General features: G+C 40.0%; 1 protein-coding gene across 7 annotated transcripts in view; it reads left to right on the forward strand.

The window, feature by feature from the left end:
• The window catches only part of LOC123502990 (high affinity copper uptake protein 1-like), a 31,497-nt gene that overhangs the window by 4,071 nt on the left and 3,832 nt on the right, over nt 1-23,594 (forward strand). Inside the window, exons 1-6 of one of the 7 annotated variants that reach the window (XM_045252310.1) lie at nt 2,440-2,585; nt 18,924-19,164; nt 19,588-19,709; nt 20,818-20,951; nt 21,889-21,978; nt 23,379-23,408. In XM_045252310.1, the coding sequence (XP_045108245.1) occupies nt 18,954-19,164; nt 19,588-19,709; nt 20,818-20,951; nt 21,889-21,978; nt 23,379-23,408 (587 nt within the window). In that variant the 5' untranslated portion in view covers nt 2,440-2,585; nt 18,924-18,953. Of the gene's footprint in view, nt 1-2,439; nt 2,586-15,708; nt 15,764-15,806; nt 15,829-18,923; nt 19,165-19,587; nt 19,710-20,817; nt 20,952-21,888; nt 21,979-23,378; nt 23,409-23,594 lie in introns of those variants that run through there. The other 6 variants (XM_045252308.1, XM_045252313.1, XM_045252312.1 and 3 more) reach the window with 6 other exon arrangements.

Here is a 23,594-nt window from a genome sequence, read left to right on the forward strand (position 1 = left end):
AGGCAAAATAAACACAGAAAAGGAAGAGAGGAAAAAAGTAGAGAAATATGAGGAAAGAGTGAATGAATGGAGGAATAAGAGAGATGTGTTTGGTAGCTTCTGGTTATGTTTGGTAGCGTGTGGCAGTGTTACCGTTATCAGCACACGTACACTTCGATAACGTTGTACTTGAGAAATTGTGTAAGCCTCTTCATCACTCTTTAAATGCATTGCTATAAGATGTGGGCTGTACTCTGAAACACACACACACACACACACACACACACACACACACACACACACACACACACACACACACACACACACACACACACACACACACACACACACACACACACACACACACACGGCCCGGTTGCTCAGTGGTTAGAGCGCTGGCTTCACAAGCCAGAGGACCGGGGTTCGATTCCCCGGCCGGGTGGAGATATTTGGGTGTGTCTCCTTTCACGTGTAGCCCCTGTTCACTGTTCACCTAGCAGTGAGTAGGTACGGGATGTAAATCGAGGAGTTGTGACCTTGTTGTCCCGGTGTGTGGTGTGTGCCTGGTCTCAGGCCTATCCGAAGATCGGAAATAATGAGCTCTGAGCTCGTTCCGTAGGGCTGTCTCGTCAGAGACTGCAGCAGATCAAACAGTGAATTACACACACACACACACACACACACACACACACACACACACACACACACACACACACACACACACACACACACACACACACACACACACTCTCTCTCTCTCTCTCTCTCTCTCTCTCTCTCTCTCTCTCTCTCTCCTCTCTCTCTCTCTCTCTCTCTCTCTCTCTCTCTCTCTCTCTCTCTCTCTCTCTCTCACACTTTGACTATTTCATAATGGAGATGATTAACTGGTTTCTCACGAGTATTTCTCCTGTTAATAGTTTAAATATCACGTTAATCTGTCACTGGAACCGTAAAAACACCCTTGAAAACCCGTGTAACTTCAACTGGAGCCTTTTAACCCCCTTCAGTACTGGGACACATTTTTACCTTGAGTTTTGAGTTTGTTTAGACGATTTTTATTGACATTAGGTAGGGTCAATGGAGGTCATAAGGTTAATGGCCAGAGTCTTCACTATTTTAATCCCCACATGAGTTTCTGAAGCTGTATAGAATCACCAAATACTAAGGAGAATGAATATGAAAGCGTGTCACGGTACTGAAGGGTTAGAATATAGAGAAGGAGAAGAGCGAGAGAGATTCAGTGTGGGTCTTTGTAATTTCGAGGTGGGAGTTAGAAAGGAGGGAAAAGTAATAAAAAAGCAAGAAAAAATGAACAAGTGAGAAAGTAAGTTAGAAAGAAACAGGAAAGAGAGTAACAGGAAAGGAAGTAACAGGGAAAAGTAATATAAAAAAAGGAGAGAAAGTGATAAAGTAAGAAATAATAATAAATAAAAAAACAACAACGAATAACATGAAAAAAAAGTAAGAAAATAAGAAAGAGTAACAGGAAAGGAAGTAACAGGGAAAAAAAAACATAAAAAGGAGAGAAAGTAATAGAAAAGTAAGAAAAAAATAACAAATAAGAAAACAACAATAGTAACATGAAAAAAAGTAATTAAGAAAAAGAGTAACAGGAAAGGAAGCATAAAAGGAGGGAAAGAGAGATGGATGCTGTCACGGTTCATTTTGTCGCCTCATTCCCTGCATTGCTGATAGACCCATGGAAACACAGTAGCGACACAGTGTAATAGTGTATTTTTAGCATTTTTTGTGGTCACTGTTGATAAGATTACGATGATAAGTGGAAAAAAAGTATGTATAGTTAACAGTGGGTATTGGTTAAATGGTTGCTTTTACTGCTACTGCTACTGCTACTACTGCTACTGCTACTGCTACTGCTATACTCCTGCTCCAAAACAACAATAATAACTACAACAACAACAACAACAACAACAACAACAACAACAACAACAACAACTACTACTACTACTACTACTACTACTACTACTACTACTACTACTACACATGAACACAATTACCTTCCTTTCATTCCCCTCAGTCAGTCCTCTCTTCTTTCCTGTCATTCCCCTCGACTTCCCCTCACATCCATTCCCCACTCTTTTTCCCCTAATTCACCTCAGCATCTCATATCTCCCTTCAAACACAACCATTCATAAAACCAGTTTGAATTTTCCTCTCGTAGACCATCCTCCTTCCTTTCTTCATTCTCCTCTCTGTATAGGCAGTTTCATCACATACCTCAAGGCATTCCTACCCCTTTTCCTGCTGACAATAGAGTTGAAGATGTCAGCAAATGATTGACATATCAGGCACATATTTCCCCGGTTCTAGGGTGAGAGAAAACTTCATTAAAGTCCATGAGGGAAATACCAGCCGTGCCTCGTGTGGGAGATGAAGGGAAAACAAACCAATGAAAGCACTAGATTGTGGTGACGTCACGAGAAGGAGCTGCAGGGAACCAATGAGGATGCTGGACTTGGCTGACGTCATAGGAGTGGGCGGGTTTCAGGTCGGTGTGGGAATTGATATTAGGGGGGTGTATGGCACAGTGCCTGTCAGTGTGTCTCCTGCCAGTGGTGGTAACGCTACGCTTCTCTTGTGCCTTGGTGAGTGAGCACAGACACTTGTTGCCCGTGTGTACGTGTGTGGGGTTGTGTATATGTACGCGTGTGTGTGTGAGTGAGTGACTGTCTATCTACACATCCCTGCAGAAATGCGGTCAATACTCTTATACATTTTTTATTTAAGTTAGTGTAATTGTGTCGTCAATTCGTGAAAGGGAAAGCGAAGAGAGAGGGAGAGGCATAACATCGACTTCTTTCACCACTGTTAGATCGATCAATTGAGAGAGAGAGAGAGAGAGAGAGAGAGAGAGAGAGAGAGAGAGAGAGAGAGAGAGAGAGAAATTAATAAGACTGACAGGAAACATATGCCAAGTAGAACTGAAGGAATAGAGTTAGAGATGGAACAGTATATAAGAATGATGTGCTGACTGTAATGAATGAACGTTGCTAATAATAGAGATCATTTAAGATAAAGGGAGGCGAAAGACAGATAGGTTTAAAAGATCGATTGGAAACATATGCGGTGAAAGAGTTTTATATTAGTAGTTCAAATGATTTAATGCTTCTTAGATATAGATAGATAGATAGATAGAGAGAGAGAGAGAGAGAGAGAGAGAGAGAGAGAGAGAGAGAGAGGGGGGCAGTCATAAATCAATACAATATCATGTTGGGTGTAATAAAAGTATATTATATAAATGATCTGGTGGTATTTAATTAAACGAGAGGAAATAAAAACAAATCGGTACAGGAAATGCTTGTCGTAACTATGGTGTTGTATATTTGATAATAGTAGTAGTAGTAGTAGTAATAATAATAATAATAATAATAATAATAATAATAACAATAATAATAATGATAATGGTAATAGTTCTCCTAGCTGTTGTACATTGATATATTGCATCACATTAATTAACACTCTAAAGGGAAATGTATTGAAATGTATTAACAACAAACGTAATAAATAAAAATAAATGAATGGATTAAAAAGGAGGAAAAAATAAAGAAGAATAAAAGTTACAGAGAGAGAGAGAGAGAGAGAGAGAGAGAGAGAGAGAGAGAGAGAGAGAGAGAGAGCGAGTACCACATTGAACTTATAAAACACTCACTAGAATATAAACTAAATCAAACAGCCTCATTAGAATCAAGCCAGAGACTGTTTCATAAAGTTAGATTAGGTTAGGAAAGAAATTAATACCAAAATAAGATTACTTACTATTACCAAATTAATAACGAGAGAGAGAGAGAGAGAGAGAGAGAGAGAGAGAGAGAGAGAGAGAGAGAGAGAGAGAGTACTGATAGAAGCTCGTATTCTTGAACATTATGTTTCAACTTCACAATTTCAAAAGGCTTTATTTCAATTGACACGAGTTTCCAACCTCTTCAGTACTGAGATGCATTTTTACCTTGATTTTTGGGTATGGTTAGATTACCGAGACTTGGAAGGGTCAGTGGAGGTCAGAAGACTAATGGCCAGAGTCTTCACTATTTTAATTCCACCACGTAAGTTTCTGAAGCTGTATAAAATCACCAAATAGTAAGCAGAATGAATATGGAACCGCGTTATGGTACTAAGGGTTATTAAGATGTTTTTTTTTATTATTATGGTTCTAGAGACTGACAAAATTTCTACATTACTAACTGTAGAAACACTTGAAAACCCCGTTAATCATCTGTGTGGCCTTAGAAAAACAGTGTTGAGAGAACAAATCGTTTCTGAATAGTGTGAAGAACAGGAGGAGGAGGAGGAGGAGGATATGATAAGAAGGAAAGGCGAGAAGGAAGCAACAGAAGGAAAGAAGAGAAGAAGTCGGATGATATGAATGGGCATGTGGTGGAGAGGGTGAGTGTGGATAAGGGAGTGGTGAGGGAGTGGCGCCTGGGAGAGTGAGTGGATAAGAGTGTGGATAAGGGAGTGGTGAGGGAGTGGCGCTTGGGAGAGTTTGTGGCACCATTATTATTATTGTTCCTTTGAGTTTTCATTGTGTCTTTTGTGTGAGAGTGAATGTGCACGTGCCAGGAGGAGATCCTGGTGCAGAGAGAGAGAGAGAGAGAGAGAGAGAGAGAGAGAGAGAGAGAGAGAGAGAGAGAGCTATCATTTTGGGAACTACGCTTATTCTTACACACACACACACACACACACACACACACACACACACACACACACACACACACACACACACACACACACACACACACACTCTCTCTCTCTCTCTCTCTCTCTCTCTCTCTCTCTCTCTCTCTCTCTCTCTTTCTTCCTTCCTTCCTTCCTTCCTTCCTTCCTTTCTTTCTTTCTTTCTTTCTTTCTTCCATCCTTCCTTCTAATTTCTTTCTTCCTCCTTTATTCTCTCCTTCCTTTTTTCTCTTCCTTCGTCATTTTCTTTTCTTCTTTCAAATCCTTTTGTATTGCTGGGATTACGAGAGAGAGAGAGAGAGAGAGAGAGAGAGAGAGAGAGAGAGAGAGAGAGAGAATGACAGGAAGCGGGTGATTTTGAATGACTTACATATTTCATCATTATCATCATCATCATCATCATCATCATCATTATCATCATCTTTATCATCATCTTTATTTAGGTTCATATTCGGAAACGTTTCACTCCCTTTCCACGACTATATATTCACATTTCTTGATTCACTTCCTCTCTCTCTCTCTCTCTCTCTCTCTCTCTCTCTCTCTCTCTCTCTCTCTCTCTCTCTCTCTCTCAAGTGTAAGTAGAAATACGTGATCTATTCATGTTTTGGTCTTTTGGTCTCTTTAAAACCGGAACATATGTGTGTGTGTGTGTGTGTGTGTGTGTGTGTGTGTGTGTGTGTGTGTGTGTGTGTGTGTGTGTACGTCAGTATCTCCCTTGGATATCTTATTTATCTGTTAGTATTCAGGTGGTGTAGGGAGGAGTGTGTGGGGGGAGGGAGAGAGGGGGGTAGGTGTTGGAGTGGTATGGTGGAGGGGGGGGAGGAGGGAAGGGATATAATGATAGTATATTTGTACATTTTATCTATCTACGTTTGTCTTTTTTTTTTTTTCGTCATTTCATTCCTGTCTATTTGTATCTACTTGTCTATCTCAATTTTCCATCTGTCTTTCTGTCTTATAATCCACTAGTTCATCTATTTACCTATTTTCCTATCCCCCACAATGGACAGTAGTGAATATCTATCTATTTGTATATTCAACCATTTATCCATCAATTAATTATGTGTCTACACCTTTGAAATCCTGCCTATCCATCCATTTGTATCTATATACATACCTTTGAAATCCTGCTTATCTATCCATCTATTTGTATCTATTTCTATCCATCAAGGAACCATACTTTTACTCCATCCATTCATCCATGCATACCTTTGAAATCCTGCTATCTATCTATCTATTTATATCTATTTCTATCCATCCATTTTCCATATTTTTTACTCCATCCATCCATTAATCCTTCCATCCAATCCACCTGCTTACCTGTTCACACCTTTAAGTGACGCAACACACCCAGATAGTGAGTAAATAAGTAGGTGTTTGTCTGTACTCACCTGTACTTCACCTGCCCATTAGTCATCGAGCACCTATCACCGTTACCTGGCGAGTATTTCATTGTTAAATCCTTTAGTACCATGACGTGTTTTAATATTCATTCTGGTGACTATTTGGTGATCTTATACACCTTCATAAACTGATGTGGGGGATTAAAATAGTGAAGACTGTGGCCATTAATCTTCTGACCTCCAAAGACCCATCCTGAAGTCAATAAAATGGTCTAATCGTACACAATTCTCATGGTAAAAATGTGTCCCAGTATTGAAGGCGTTAGTAAGAGACAAACAAATGTATAGCTATAGAGAAGAAAGAGAAGATGATTATAATAGCCATAGTAAGTGCAGTCATTTAAGGAGACAATTAGAACAACTGGCTTAATACGTTTCATTGCTTATATACAAAGAGGTGGAGTAAAGAGGAGGAGGAGGAGGAGTTGGTGGTGGTGGTGATGACATGGGTTTCAAGTTTTATAATGTTTTAAGCTATTTACAAGTTCTTATGGATAACATTTTAATGGACCATATCTTCCTAGTCCTCTGTAATGTTTGGTTGTGGTCAATATCTATATTTATTTATCTATATCTATTTACCTATCTATCTATCTATCTATCTATCTATCTATTCATCTATCTTTATCTATATTTATCTATCTATATCTATATTTATCTATCTATCTATTTATCTATATACCTATCTATCTATCTTTGTATCTATCTATCTATTTATCTATCTATCTATCCTTGCGTGTGTGTGTGCGTTTGAGTCCATCTACACGTGTATATGTACGTACGTGCGTATATAGCATATCCTTTCATACCTCGAAACATGAACACTGACACAGGTGCGCCACGGTACTAATTACACCTGGTCTTGATCGGGTAGGTGTGGGGGGAAGGGCGCCGTGAAATATGAGCATACACCTGATGAGCTGGTCGTGTTTGTGGCGTGACAGGTGTGCTGCAGGTGTATGTGTCAGGTGGGCACGTGTGGCGTCATTCGTGCGATGTGAAGTGGGTGAGAGGAAGAGAGATTGGCGTGAGATGAATGCTAAGAAGGTTGGTGGTTGTGAGGTGAGCTGTGAGAGGTGGGCAGAGGCGGTGAGGTTACTCTTGTTTTTGAGTGCGATGGAATAGGCGACGTTTTGCGAGGAAAAAAAAAACAAAAAACAAACTGATTTATTTTGTCTTGACTAGTGGAATTATAGAAGTCATTAAATATAACACACAAAACATAATAGAGAAACTTATTCTTAGTTTAGACTGAAGGAGAAGAAGAAGAGGAAGGAATAGAAGATAGAGGAGGATGAGGATGGTGGTGATGATGAGAACAAGACAGAGAGAGCAGATGGCAATGACAGATGTATGATATGGAAATGACATGAGGAAGAGAAACAGGAACAAGAGAAGCAGGAGGCGGAGATGTGAAATGTTAGATATGTGATATGGAAATGACAGGAAGAAGAGGAGGAAGAGAAGCAGGTGGGGGAGGAGATGTGAAATACGAGATGGTTATAACACAAGCTACGAGAATTTGCCAGCGAGGTTACGAATGACAGGCAGACGATGAAAATGGGTAATGTGGATGCGAGTGAAGAGCAAAAATGAGAGAAAAAAAAGGTTAAACGCTAGAAAGAGAGAGAGAGAGAGAGAGAGAGAGAGAGAGAGAGAGAGAGAGAGAGAGAGAGAGAGAGAAAATAGTTTGCAAGAGATATAAGATGAGAAAGGCTTAGCAGAGTAGTGTAGACATGTAGAGGAAAGTTATATACTTAAAAAAATGACGGTTTATGAGAAATACAAGATAAAAGAAGGGGATAAAATAGTAGTAGTAGTAGTAGTAGTAGTAGTAGTAGTAGTAGTAGTAGTATAAATGTGTAAATGGAGAGAGAGAGAGAGAGAGAGAGAGAGAGAGAGAGAGAGAGAGAGAGAGAGAGAGAGAGAGAAGCACGATGACCACGCCACGTCACGCCACGGCAACAGGCAGTGAGGGTAAAAAGTTCAAGTGGAGAAGAGTCCTCGCGTGTCCACCGTTTTCTTTGTCTTCCTCTCCCTTAATATGACGAGAATAGACCACTTGAGAGGTACACCGAGACACACAGACAGGCAGACAAAAATACACAGACAGACATGATGCTAGCATATGATAGGACAAAGATTCGTAGTGTTTCGCAATGATGACTCAGAAAAGATGAATATTGCGCTATTTTGAAGAGAACTAAGGTTTGAAGAGCAGCGTTTCCTAACCTTTCCCGACCATAGCAGTCCAGCAACACTAACTAATAGCTTGTTACTAGAAGGATAAAAAAGTGAAGTGTGTGCATCGCCTCCCAGCACCCCCTATTATTTTTTGAAAGCTAGGGAAGTTTTTTGTAGTAGTAGTAGTAGTTGTAGTAGTAGTAGTAGTAGTAGTAGTAGTAGTAGTAGTAGTAGTAGTAGCACCAGCAGCAGTGTTGGTAGGAGTAGAAGAAGGACAAGGTAGTAGTAGGTAGTAATAGTAGTAGTAGTAGTAGTAGTAGTAGTAGCAGCAGCAGCAGCAGCAGCAGCAGCAGTGTTGGAGGACAAAGAAGAACAAGGAGTAGTGGTGCTAATAGTAGTAGTAGTAGTAGTAGTAGCAGCAGCAGAAGTAGTGTTGGAGGACAAAGAAGGACAAGAAGTAGTGGTGGTAATAGTGGTAGAAATAGTAGTGGTAGTAGTTGTGGTAATGGAAGAAGAGGAGTAGTGGTGGTGGTGGAGGCGGCGGCGGCGGCATCGCAGTCATTATAACCTTTCATATTGGCAATGTTCGAGATGTAAGATTGACAGGTTATCAGTGGAGGTCTTGTGATGAGCCGGGCTGGCGTGGGTGTCTGGGAGATAAGTGGAGGCGTTTATCGAGGACAAGAGGTGGGGGAAGGGGAAGCAGAGGAGGAGGAGGAGGAGGAGGAAGAAGAGAAAGAGAAAGAGAAAGAGGAGGAGGAGGAGGAGGAGGAGGAGGAGGTTGTTGTAAGACTATTCACTCTCTTCGTGGTCACACTTGTCATCGTCTTATGTGTGTGTGTGTGTGTGTGTGTGTGTGTGTGTGTGTGTGTGTGTGTGTGTGTGTGTGTGTGAGAGAGAACTTAATCACCAGTCTCCTGTTTATACTCAGCAATTAACACTTCATTCTAATATTTTAATGACTATTCTTCACCTGGTTACTAATTACAGGTATTTAGTCTTACTCTTCACTCATTTCCACTACTCTACAATCTTCCTCTCCTCCCTTTACTTTCATACCAACCAGAGCTATAATTACTCTCACCTCACCTTTCTATCCTTTAGTCTTGCTTTTAATTATTACATCTCCCCTGAAATATCTTGTATCTATATATCATCTTTTCATTTCACCTTTAGTTGTATATTTCGTGTGTTTCAAATCAATAACGTAGCTGGGAATGCATTTACTACCTGTCACTTTTCATCTCAACATTTCTTTTCTGGTCCTTATCTTATATTCGATCTTATTTTTAACCTCTTCAGTACTGGGACACGTTTTTACCTTGAGATTTGTGTATGATTAGATGATTTTATCGACATTAGTAAGGATCTATGGAGGTCAGAAGATTAATGGCCACAGTCTTCACTATTTTAACCTCTTCAGAACAGTACTGGGACACATATTTACCTTGAGATTTGTGTATGATTAGATAATTTTATCGATATTAGTAATAGTCTATGGAGGTCAGAAGATTAATGGCCACAGTCTTCACTATTTTAACCCGTTCAGTACTGGGACACATTTTTATCTTGAGATTTTTGTACGATTAGACCATTTTATTGACATTGGAAAAGATCTATGGAGGTCAGAAGATTAATGGCCGGAGTCTTCACTATTTTAATCCCCACTTGAGTTTCTGAAGCTGTATAAAATCACCAAATAGTCACTAGAATGAATATGGAAACGCGTCATGGTACTGAGGCGGGCAAATGGCTAAATCAAGAGCATATTTTGAGCTTGAGTTATGTAATAATCCACGCCTTTTACATAAAACTAAGATAATAACAAACAGAATAACTAAGATAAGATAATTAACCAAGATAAAAGCGCCACTTAAAATATTATGAACTCTTTACTTAATTTACTCTTAACTATTTTGAGTTTAATCTACCCAAGTAATTGCGACACGAGAATGAACAGTAATGTGTGTGTGCTAATCTGTCTCTCTTTTCTCCCACGGTACTGCAGAAAGAAAGAAAGAAAGATGTTTAGTATGGCATTGTTGGTCATTATGTTTAGTTTGGGAAGTAACACACACACACACACACACACACACACACACACACACACACACACACACACACACACACACACACACACACACACATAATGGATGGTGATGGAATAGGCATGAGAAACCGTGTGTGTGTGTGTGTGTGTGGGTGTGTGTGGAAAATTTGTAATGGAAGTTATCAGAGAGAGAGAGAGAGAGAGAGAGAGAGAGAGAGAGAGAGAGAGAGAGTACTAATAGCGGACGTAGTCTTTGACTCTCTTGGAGTAGTAGTTCCTGTACACACACACACACACACACACACACACACACACACACACACACACACACACACACACACACACACACACACACACACACACACACACACACATACGAAACGCCAGTCATTGCTAGGAAACGGAAATAGTAACACTGTCTGAGAAGTTTATTTGCACTAATGTATTGCGTGTTTTTCTCTATCATACACCTCCTCCTCCTCCTCCTCCTCCTCCTCCTCCTCCTCCTCCTCCTCCTCCTCCTCCTCCTCCTCCTCCTCCTCTTCTTCTGTCTGTAGTGAAATGGTCGCACGAACTCAACACGTGACGGTCAGTGATTCACAAAAAGCATTACTGTTACACTCACACCACCAGCAAGACATCCTTTGTAGTTGCAAGCACATGACGTCTTTCAGGACCAAAAGAATATGGAGGTTTTCATTAAAGTTTCTATGTTTCTAGCGAGTTTTTTGCGTGAATTCTTCAGAACCAAAAGAATATTCAGGTTTTCTCATTAAAGTTTCCATGTTTCTAGCGAGAGTTTTTGCGTCAATTCTTCAGAACCAAAGGAATATTCAGGTTTTCATTAAAGTTTCTGTTTCTAGCGAGAGTTTTTCCGTGAATTTTTCAGAACCAAAAAATATTCAGGTTTTCAGTAAAGCTTCTATGTTTCTAGCGAGAGTTTTTGTGTGAATTCTGCACCAGTGATAAAATAAACCTCCTTAAGTTCTTGATTTCTCGTTTACGTGGCCCAAAAATAGTAATAGTTGTGGTGAGAAGTCGGATTTTTCACGTTTTCAGTAAATTTTGTCGGTTTCTAGCCACAGTTTTACTTAAATTGTGCACCACTGATAAGATAAACCTTCTTAAACTCCTTCAATACTGGGACACATCTTTACCTTGAGTTTAGTGTACGATTAGACCATTTTATTGACATTTGGAAGGATCTATAGAGGTCAGAAGTTTAATGGCCACGGTCTTCACTATTTTAACCCCTCACATGAGTTTCTGAAGTTGTAGAAAATCACCAAATTGTCACCAGAATGAATATAGAAACGCGTCATGGTACTGAAGAGATTAAGTTCTTGATTTATCGTTTACGTGGTGTTAAAGTAGTCGTGGAGAGAGAGAGAGAGAGAGAGAGAGAGAGAGAGAGAGAGAGAGAGAGAGAGAGGCTGGAATGTTTATAGGTAGAGTTGTAAGGGAGGATCGATAGTGCGTCTAGGAGCGGTGGTGTGACGTGTGAGGGAAAGCAAAGGTCAGGCCAGTGTGGTATTTGTAGTGTGCGCTGCCAGAGTGATACGAGTGTGTTGTTATGTCACCTCTTCCCGCAATGCTTCCATGAATAGTAGGATGATTAGGGAAAATGTTGACTTGTTTGGGTCTTTTGTGCTTTTCAGAATGGTTTCGGATTTTGGGTTGAAAGATAACAAAAAAAGTGTTGATTATGGAAATAGGTGACTAGATTATGAAATTAAAAAAAGAACAAACTATCTTTTTATCTATCAGAATGTTTCCAGTAATTAACTTTAAAAATGAAAAGATAAAATGTAAATTACATTCTTGTTCCCTGATCTAAACGTGGAAAGATAAGAAAGATAGAGATTATCGTTGTCTGATTCCCGGCATGCCTTCAGTAGTAAACTCAGCGATATTAGTAAGATGAGTATTTTTTTCATTTTTGTTTACTTTTTATTTGTTTTTTTTACTATCCAGAATATTTGCAGAGATAAACACAGAGGTCATGGAAATACAGATAGAAATTAACCCTTTCAGTAGCATTAGATGTATTTTCATATTCTGGTTACTATTTAGCGATTTTATACAGCTTCAGAAACTCGTGTGGGGATTAAAATAGTGAAGACTGGCCATTAATCTTTTGATCTTCATAAACTCATCCGAAAGCAAATAAAGTCGCCTGATCACACTCTAAACTCCAGATAAAACCGTCTCAATACTGAAGGGGTTAAGGTGAAGGAGGAAGAGGAAACACGAATTAGGAAGAGATGTTACTTAATTCACGAAGCTTCCTATTCTGACCTCCGGCAATAAGTGGAGGATGTAAGGAGGAGGAAGGTGGTGATAGTGGTGGTGGTGCTGGTGGTGGTGGTGGTGGTGGTGGTGGTGGTGACGTGGCAGTGAGAAGACGTGCCTAAAAATATTTCGTTGATGATAATGACTTTCGTAACAAAAACCTTGGATTGAGTTGGGCTTCGTGTGCATGGTTTAAAGAGAGAGAGAGAGAGAGAGAGAGAGAGAGAGAGAGAGAGAGAGAGAGAGAGAGAGAGAGAGAGAGAGAGAGAGAGAGAGAGAGAGTAGTAAGTAGAATGAAAGTGAAATATCAAAACTGGCGTCACTTTGAAGTCAGCGGAGTGAATTTGCACGTTAACTAGACCAAGAATTGAAAGAAAAACCAAGAGAAAGATGAACAATCTCTGACATATATATGAATCAACTCTACCTTAAGATTGAACGAACTGGTGAGAGAGAAAAAAAATAATCTCACTTCACAGACATATTTACAGAAACTTAACAGAGGGCCGCCGTGGTACAGAGGAACCATGCGTGCTTTGGGGTCCGAGGGGTCTCCAAGCGCACGGGTTCGAATCCTGTCCACGGTCCGAGTGTAGGTTGGGCTTCCTCACTAGGGGCAACGGTTTCTTAGCGGGTGGGCTTTGAGATAGGAGGTACCACAAAAAGTATCCCATTTAGCCCAGAAATTCCCGTGAAAAACCCACATGGTATAAATAAAAAAAAAAATTATCAAGTTACAACACTTTGCACTCTCACCACGACAGTTTTCCAAGGCTACAGAGACAACTAGCCCTATTTTCAAGACAGTTTCTCCTTTTCATTAACCAGTAATCTTGCTAATCCATCACCAGAACCATAAAAATACCCTTAAACCTTTGAGTACCAGGACGCGTTTCCCTATTCAACCTGCTTACTATTTGATGATTTTATACAGCTTCAGAAACTTATGTTGAGGATTAAAATAGTGAAGACTGTAGCCATTAATCTGACCTCCATAGACCCTTCTTGATGTCAATAAAATGGTCTGATCGTACACAAACCTCAAGGTAAAAATGTGTCTCAGTATTGAAGGGTTTAAAACGCGAGTATCTTGAACTAGAGCCCTTGGAAAGCAGTCATGGTGAGAGAGCAAAGCGTTTGAGAATACAGGCCAAGTTTTGAGAGCGTAGAATTTGTGTTGCAGTGAGAGAATATAGAAGTAAGTGCATGAGAGTTCTCTGTGCACTGAGTAATTGTCATAACACTGATAGGACGGTGTGAGTGTCTGGGTGTTAGTGGGTGTTTTGTTTAAGGGGCCTTGCGTGGGCGGGGAAGTACCAGTGGGCGTGTGGGGATTTCCAGAGAGAGAGAGAGAGAGAGAGAGAGAGAGAGAGAGAGAGATGTTAGGCCTATCCGAAGATCGAAAATAATGAGCTCTGAGCTCGTTCCGTAGGGTAACGTCTGGCTGTCTCGTTAGAGACTGCAGCAGATCAAACTGTGAAACACACACACACACACACACACACACACACACACACACACACACACACACACACACACTTAATAGATCAGTGGGGCACATCATGAGAGGAAATGCTTGTGTGTGTGTGTGTGTGTGTGTGTGTGTGTGTGTACTGGTAAGCTATCCTCAGAAACACTATATATGTTATCGCTTTTGGCAGCACGACATGTGAAGAAGGAAAAGAAAGGAAGGCGGAAAAGAAAAGGAGGGAAAAAAAATAAGACTTTCATCACCTTTAACACAAAATTTACTCCTCCTTTCACCTTTTTTTTTCTTAATTTTTCTTCCAGTCTTTGCCTTTCTCCTAATAACATCTTGCTGACGTCACAAGTAGGAAAGTTTTGCTAGTCTTACCCTTCCAGCTAACATAGAAACACAATTTTTCACCTGACCTTCGTTCTTCCCGCAAATCTTCGTTATGCAGGCATTAGAAGTTTTGACAATAACGGAATGCTAAGAGGTGACTTTCCGTCTTCAGAAACGCTCTTCTCTCTCACAACGACCATTTTCCAACGCCAGTAAGATGATTGGCGGAGTTTTCAAGTGTGTCTCTCCAGTTAATAGTGCACAAATCTTCTCCATCTACCTCAAAAACCATAAAAAAAAAAAAAAGAAATGCTTAAAAACTCGTGTAAACTTAAATAAACCTTCTTGAAATAGTGGGAGTGAAGGACAGGACAGAAGTGTTTGAGAATACGAACCCAGTATCTTATCTGTGGTACTCTTAAGAGGCTGTAGTAGACGGTATTAGAATTTTCAAGAGTGTTTTCGTGTTTCTAAAAATATTGGTGTAGATTTTGCGCTTGATAGGGAAAAAAATGGTGGTAAAGCACATAAAAGTTTAAGAATAAGAGGCTAGTATCTTATCTGTGGTACTCTTAAGAAGCTATTGTGGACGTTATTAGGATTTCCAAGTGTGTTTTCGTGTTTCTAGAGAGTTTGATATAGATTTTGTCCTTGATGGGGAAAAAATACGCTTGAAGAACCCGGCTAATCATCTCTGGTCGTTGAAAATATATGATGAAGGACGCTTTCTGGTTTCTGTTTGCGTTTTAACTTAGATTCTGTATTTACCAGGAAAGAAAAAAAAGGACGTTTGAGAACCTTAGTGAAATAATGTTTGTGGTCTTTCTGATAACAGTCCTGATGAAAAAAAAAAAAAAAGAATTAAATGCTAGTTTTTAACACACACACACACACACACACACACACACACACACACACACACACACACACACACACACACACACACACACACACACACACACACTTGAAGACCAGACTAATAATCTTTGTGGCTTTTGAAAAATTATCTGTCGAGTCATCCAAGGGTTTAAAAATATAGGTAAAGGAAAAGTCAAGTCGTGTCCAGGTAGACTCTTCTCCTGCCTTACCTGTCTGACCTGTCTCCTCCTCCTCCTCCTCCTCCTCCTTTTTTCTTCTTCTTCTTCTTCTTCTTCTTCGCCTGCCTCTTGATTATGTTTCATCTCGCATTTACATTCTCTCTCTCTCTCTCTCTCTCTCTCTCTCTCTCTCTCTCTCTCTCTCTCTCTCTCTCTCTCTCTCTCTCTCTCTCTCTCTCTCTCTCCAGGAAGCGGAGGTGAGACAGCGCACAGCCTGTTCATCTGCCTGCTTACCTGCTTCTCAGTCCCTCAGGTATATAGTGGTGCGATGTGTGGCTCAGGCAGTGCTTAACTTGGCGCAGTGCTGGGAGGACCTTGGTGCGTGCTGGTGGTGGTGGTGGTGGTGTGTGTGTGTGTGTGTGTGTGTGTGTGTGTGTGTTCTCTCGTTTCCACCTCCCTGTTTATTTGTATTTATTTGTTTATCTTGTTTTGATTTTTTCGAGACATTCCGCATGACTTCCTGGCGTGTCTGTGTTGGAGGTGATGTTCTTTTGTTATGCCTCTCAAATTATCTTCCCTCCTAACTTCTCTCGTGTCCTTGTGACTGGGAATGTTCAGGGAGAAGGAAGGGGAGTCACTGTGCACACACACACACACACACACGGAAAACATCCATACACTGACATATGACATCCTGACGGGAAGCTGCGGTGTGTGTGTGTGTGTGTGTGTGTGTGTCCACTTTTGTTACGTAAGCCAGTGGTGGGAAGGACTGGGCCATCACGTGACCTAGGAACGAACGGCACCTCCCCATACTCTCCCCCAGCCTCACCCCTAGCATGTCATCTGCCTCAGGGCGTGTGTCCGCTACTGTTTGTTGTTGCTCTGGATGGTTGAGTCAAGGCCGCTTACGTACGTTTGTTGAATGAGTAGCCCCATTATTTGCATTTTTCATATTCTCATTGCCTTTCTTGACGCTTCCTACTGGTTTATTGATTTATTGGTTTACTTGTTTGGGTTTTATATTATGGGGTTTTTGTGTTAGGTTTCCTGCGCTTGTTGATTTAATACCTGGATTACTCAGTTTTTATGTGTAGTCAGTTCTCTCCCTCCTTCCTTCCTCCCTCGATTTTTGACATGTTCTCTTGTGATTTTAAGCCTGATCAGTACTGGGACACATTTTATCTTCAGATTTGTGTACGATTAGAACATTTTATTCACATCAGCAAGGGTCTGTAAAGGTCAGAAATGTAATGGCCACAGTCTTCACTATTTTAATCCCCCCCTGTATGTTTCTGAAGCTGTATAAAACCACCAGATAGTAACCAGAATGAATATGGAAACATGTCATGGTAGTGAAAGGGTTATAGATTTTTTTTCTTTTTCTTTTCTTGTTGGGATCAAGTTCGGTGCTTCGCCTTGTGACTTTCAATACTGTGGCAGAAATAGATCGAAACACGAAGTCATTCTTGCGCCAATCCTCATTTTATTTTACTGTATATTGCTCAATGAAAACAACACATATCTGGCTTCTGTTCCTCCTATACATGTACATTTCAAAATTCTTACTTGTTTCATTCGCCACAGTTCTTCGTCTTATATTATTCCTTCAGTGTGTTTTATTCGCGTAACTTTACATGAGGCGGGAAGAGAAGTCATGATGTGTGTTTACTGGACCAGCTGATCCCTTTACATTCGCATCTAACGTTTGTATATTATTTTGCATTGAAAGTTTGCTCTCTCTCACCAAACAGCAACATAAGCGGTAGTTTTTGTGTTGCTTTTCCCGCAAGACTTAATTGTCCGCGGTTTGGCTAGGACTGTATGTACGGGAGAATTTGTGAGTGATCTATCTGAAAATTGCACATCCAGTATTTTATTCCTATACAATACAGATCCATTTGCAGCTTCCTTTATTCAGAACTGTCATGCTCTCATTGAAAACAGTATCTGAGTATCCGGTTTTTTTTTTTTTTTTCTTTTTTTTCGCTTCGATTTTGTGTCGGAATTCTCAAATGTTTTTTTTTTCACACTTGGTTAAAATTTTTCAGTTTGAACGTAAGAATTCAAGGTATTAAAAAAAGACGTGTTGTTCTAGTCAGCTAATGTGTAATGTAGCAATTCTCATCATTTTCTGACATCATTTCCTTTGTTCTGTCTAAAGTAGCTATCACTGAAAACTACATATCCAGTATTTATTCCTATGCATTACAGATTCATGTAGCTTCGATCCCTTATTTAAAAATGTCATGCACTCATTGAAAACAGTATCTGGATATCCGGTATTTATTTCCACCTATGACACCAGGAATTCCACACCACTGAGGAAGATGATACGTGGTGGGAAGGGATGCGTGGTGGTATTGTGGCCTTGGGAAGTGGGAGGTGATGGGATGATGGGACGATGCGGCGCCTTTGCTTCATTCGCTTAGAGACAACTTCAAAAGATCTCACCGGACTCTGAAACCTTTAGGCGCTTCACCTGGACAGTTTCAGCAGACACTAGTGGGAGTTGCTTGATCGCAGTGGTTTTGAAGGGTGTTTTTGCGATTGCAGGAATAGTTTAGCCAGAATGTTGCAGTATTAACCTTTAATACTATGACGCGTTTCCATATTAATTCTGGTTACTATTTGGTGATTTTATACAGCTTTAGAAACTTGTGTGTGGTATTAAAATAGTGAAGATCGTGGCCATTAATCTTCTGACCTCCATAGACCCTTGCTAATGTCAACAAGATGGTCTAATCGTACACAAATCTTAAGGTAAAATGTTTCCTAGCATTGAACGGGCTAAAGGGTAGACAACAGAGAGAACCAGACAGATAACCTCTGTGGCCTTTGAAAGCAGGCCGGTGAGATTATGAACTGTTGAGTGATATGGGTTATTGACAAACACTTAAGGGATGATGACTTACTGCATTTTTACTTAATTTCGGTCCTCACGCTCTGACCTTGCTCAAGAAGTGTATGCACTGTGAAAATACGGTTAATGTTTACTGTCGGTCCTTCTCGTTAGCACATTTTACTCAATTTACTTCACATAAAGTGAGTATATTACCAACACTATAACGTAGTCTCCCCCCCCCTCCCCGTGTTGGTTAGTGTTGGGTTTATAAATTAGGTTAGGTTTCATTAGGGTTTGGTTAGTTATAATGTTGGGTTTAGCACCACTAGTTTTCGCGAAATGTAGTGGACTTAGCCACAGATGTAGCCATTTGTTGGCAAATATTTTGCAGGAAAAAAATTTTTTTTTGCCTTTTTTTGCCAAATATTTGTATTTTTACCATTAGTTTTTATTATTATTATTATTATTATTATTATTATTATTATTATTATTGCTGAATAAGGTCTATTTTAAAAGTTTTGTTTCTCTCTTGTTCTTACAATCTCACATTAGCTAATGCTGTAGGTGTGATGGCTTCCTTTAGCTTGCCTCATTTGTCTCTCTTATGTTCCTACTTTCTCCCTCACAGTAGACCTGGTGGTGCCATCAACGAATAAACATGGATCACGCAGGCCATGACCACATGAACCACGGCAACATGGACCACGGCAGCATGGACCACAGCAGCATGGACCACTCCGGCATGGACCACTCTGGCATGGACCACGGGGAGCACTCAGGACACAACATGGCCATGGCGGTGGTGAACACAACGATGAGGGCGATAGTGGAGGCCATGCAGACCACAGAGAAGGTTATGGACCATGCGGGTAGGTATGGGAGGGACATTTTTAACTCAAGTAAAATGACATCTCTTATTTTTCTCTCATGGTAGTCGTCATTGACTTAAGCTAACTCTGACGTGTGTATTTTGAGATCTCAAGACATTTGTCTTATTTAGCTAACTTTTAAAAGGCTCTACCATCCTCAGGGACCAGCACCTCAGTAGACCTTTTTTAATCAATTGATTTATTTTTTCCCTTGACTGGATTTCCCACTTACATAAAAACAACTACTACTATTTATCTTTTAGGGAACTGGCAATCAAGTAGGCCTTTTTGAAGATTTTTTTTGTTGCCCTTGACCAGCTTCCCGTCTTCCTGAGAAAAAAAAAATCATTGGTCACCTAGTTACTCTCTTGCCCCACATCACTCTTTCCCTCCCTCTTCTCCATCACTACTTGCCTTTGCCAGGTCACGGGGACATGAACCACGGGCCGGCGACCTCTGCACCAATGAAGCACAGTGGACATGGCCATGGCCACGGACACGGCAGGGACATGGACATGGATATGGATATGGATATGGGAATGAGTGTAAGTGTCTATGTGTGTGTGTGTGGGAGGAGCAGGAATTACTCACTGCCTCTGATTTTGCTTTATTTGTTCTTATAGATGAGAGGAAGAAAAGAGAGGAAATAATTTTGGAGTCATAGGTAAAGAAGAGGTTGGAATTAAGAGGAAGGGTGTCAAAATCAGAAGAGAAAGAAGAGGTTTGAGGTTTGAGTTTAAATGACAAAAGAGGTTGGAACGTTGTAGTTAACCCCTTCAGTATCGTGACGCGTTTTCATATTTATTCTGGTTACTGTTTGGTGATTTTATAGATTCAGAAACTTATGTGGGGATTAAAATAGTGAAGACTGGCTATTAATCTTCTGACCTCCATAGATGCTTCTTAATGTAAATAGAATTGTCTAATCATACCCTAAAAATCAAGGTAAAATTCTGTCCCTGTACTGAAGGAGTTAATGAAGGATATTGGGTTTTTTTCAAAGGTGATTAATTTAAGATTCCTGAATAATGAAAAGGAAACATTGGCAAAATGAAGTTACATTGTGCTGAGTCATTAGGGAGCTTCAAAAGATTAGACATATTTATGAGTGATAGGCATAAATAGATATGCTTTGTACAGGGACTGCTATGTGTAGGTCTTACAGCTTCTTGCAGCTTCCCTTATTATCTTATTGCTCTTTATGGTCTTATCTCAGCAGCTTGTATGTGTAGAGAGGGAAAGAGATAACAGTACATTATAAACTTTGAGGCCATATCTCATGAGTCTGATAGGCAGTGATATCTTTGTCTTGTTTGTTTATGCACTATATTCTTAGTCCTTGAACCTTCGAGTCCAATGAGAACTTAGCCATTACAGTGTCCGACCTATATGTATTGTACCTGAACTAGTAATCATACAGCTTATAAACAACTTGTGGCAACAGAAAGACCTTTATATTTTCTGCCTTTCAAGATGAGTTAGGGAAGCTCCAGTAACACCCAGGCTACCTTTGCAGATGACCTATATGTATTGTACCTAAACTGATTAGTAATCATGCAGCTTATAAACAACTTGACGAGAGAAAGACCTTTATTTTTCTGTCTTTCAAGATCAGCGAGGGAAGCTCCAGTAACACCCAGCTTTCTTTTACAGATGTCTTTCCACTTTGGGTACAATGAAACCATTCTGTTTGACTGGTGGAAGATCAGTACCATTGGCGGCCTCATTGGGTCCATGGTGGGCATCTTCATCCTGGCCATGCTATACGAGGGACTCAAGTATTGGAGGTGAGTGGGGCTAGGCCAGCACAGGTCTCGGTATGGAGTTTGTTCAGATCATATGCAAGTTTTAGATAGATAAGAAGGAATTATCTCAGAAATGTAGAGTGTTTGATGAATGAGATAGATTTAGACAGTTATTTTGAGGAATAAGATGAAACAAAATTTATGCCTGAGAATGGTGGGTGGAAATTCACGCTGTTACTGCCACATGTATGCCTGATGGCTTATTGCAGCCTCCCTTATTTTCTTATGTTCTCTACGTGCCTTACTTTGCCCTCCTTGCCACATTTATAATTACTGTTTGTTTAAGTTGATGAATGGCATGAATTGATGCTAAGTGTGTAATCTTTTTAGGAGTTACAAAGCATCGAGTGGTGAAGGTTCAAAACATCAAAAAACTGTTGTCAGATCCATAGAGAGAGAAGAGCCAAGGTACAGAATGCTTGGCACCCATCAGTGTGTAGCATTCCATGTAAATGTTGTATTACTGCAATATGTTAGTGTCAGCAGTGCAAAATTCAGTGTATTAGCACTGTACTGTGTACTGTATCACCCATCTGTGTGCATGCATTGTGTTCAGAACTGATGAGCACTGTTGTGAATGTTGAGTATTTGGTGGTGAAGTAACTGTGCTGACACAACCATTGCAAACAAATCTGGTATTACAACATCCACTGAATTGTTACTTGTTTTCACACTTGATTCAATGTGACAGGCTGTTATTTATGACTCAAAATGCATTTCAGTCATGTTGTAGCTCAAACTGTACTGACACAAGCATAGCATATAAGTCTTTGGGTCCATAACAGCTGCCATTCCTTAACATACATTTTTACATCCCATTCAGTTACACCAGTTGTTATTTCAGTCACATTTCAGTAATATTTTAATTGAAAACAGTTTTTCTCAAGTGAGATCTTTACCAACACATTGCTTTTCACAGAGAGCACCTCTTCCGCAAGTCCCTGGCAGCCATGCAGTACTGCGCCAAGGTGGAGAAAGGCAATGTCACCGAGCAGGACAAACCATCACAGTACGTGTTTCATTTATTGATTCAACCTGCTGGGACTTTGATGGGGAACAAGGAGATTTTAGAGTTCCAGTGTATGTGTGTGGGAAACATGATGATATCCAGTTTGAGCTTTTTATTGGGAACACTGTATATATATTCAAAGTCCAAAGATGTGTTAGAATGATTCCATAGCTTTGGATTGATAAATTTGATTATTTATTCATATTTCAAGTTATTTTTTGCCACCTAAAAATTGGTTTACTGAAATGTGTTTAGAAAGTGAATAATCCTTTGTATTGTTATTGATTGGGGTAAAAGTGTGTGTGTGTGTGAGAGAGTGTGAGTGTGAGTGATGCCTTGTTTAGATTTGTATATACATAGATAGATTATTTTTACTAGTGTTCATTCAATTAGCTGCTTGAAATATGGGTTTTGTTGAGTGGGTTGGGAGTTGAGGTTAAATGTGTGTGGGGGAAGTGAATGATATGCTGTGTTAAGATTGTTGATGGACTGTCCCTGTTCCACATTAATTCTGTCCATTTATTATGATGTTGAATTAGCTCTTACCATTGTTAATTCTGTGTTGGGTTAGATTAGGTCTCGTCTCTATCATTATCCTGTGTTGTTTGTCTCAGAGATGTGATATAATTGGGGAGTGTGATTAATTGTTGGTCTTTTGTGTTATTAATCCCTATAGTACCATGACACGTTTTCATATTCATTCTTCTTAATATTTGGCGATATTATACAGCTTTGTAAACTTATGTGGGGGTTAAAATAATAAAGACTGTGGGCATTAATCATCTGACCTCCATTGACTCTTCCTAATGTCAATAAAATGGTCTAATTGTACATATATCTCCAGTTAAAAATGCATCCCAGTACTGAAGAGATTAACCTGCTGATTCCTGTTTACTCTATTTCCTCATGTATAGGCTGTGTTCGGAAGGTCAAATGTTTAGGTAAAAAATTGGGTTGGATTTCTTTTTTATACGATAGGAAAAGTTTGAATACCACCTTTACAATGCGTCACTTTTGCAGACAGGAAAGATGACAAAATTGAATTGTACTTATCATCTTTATCACTTTAACCCCTTCAGTGCTGTGATGCATTTTTACCATAAGTTTGGATACGATTAGACAGTTTTAATTGCATTAAGAAGGGTCTATGTTAATGGGCAGAGTCTTCACTATTTTAATCCCCACATAAGTTTCTGAAGCTTTATAAAATCACCAAATAGTAAACAGAATGAATATGAAAACGTGTACTGAAGAGGTTAAGTACACACGATAGAGAGAATACCCATTAAGGACAAAAGTAGATGAGGATTATGTGTGTGCATGTGCGTGTGTGGGTTTAGGGTGTGTACGTACATGTAATAATGTGTTTCGTCCTTGTTCTGCCGCTGCTGCTGCTGTAGATATATGGAGCAGATCATTATGCCCCCCACGTGAGTATTCCCCATTTGAACAGCATGCCCAAGTTGTGGTGGTGGTTGTGGTGCATGTTTCTGCTGGCTATTCCCTGGTGGTGTTCCTTTAACAAATTCCTCCACTCCAGTCCTCTCACTCCACCTGATTGATTTTGCCATGTCTTCTACTGTTTTAGTGTTGTTTCTGTTCCTTGCATCATCATG

This window comes from Portunus trituberculatus, chromosome 13 (genome assembly GCF_017591435.1).
Source record: "Portunus trituberculatus isolate SZX2019 chromosome 13, ASM1759143v1, whole genome shotgun sequence".
Lineage (NCBI taxonomy): Eukaryota > Metazoa > Arthropoda > Malacostraca > Decapoda > Portunidae > Portunus > Portunus trituberculatus.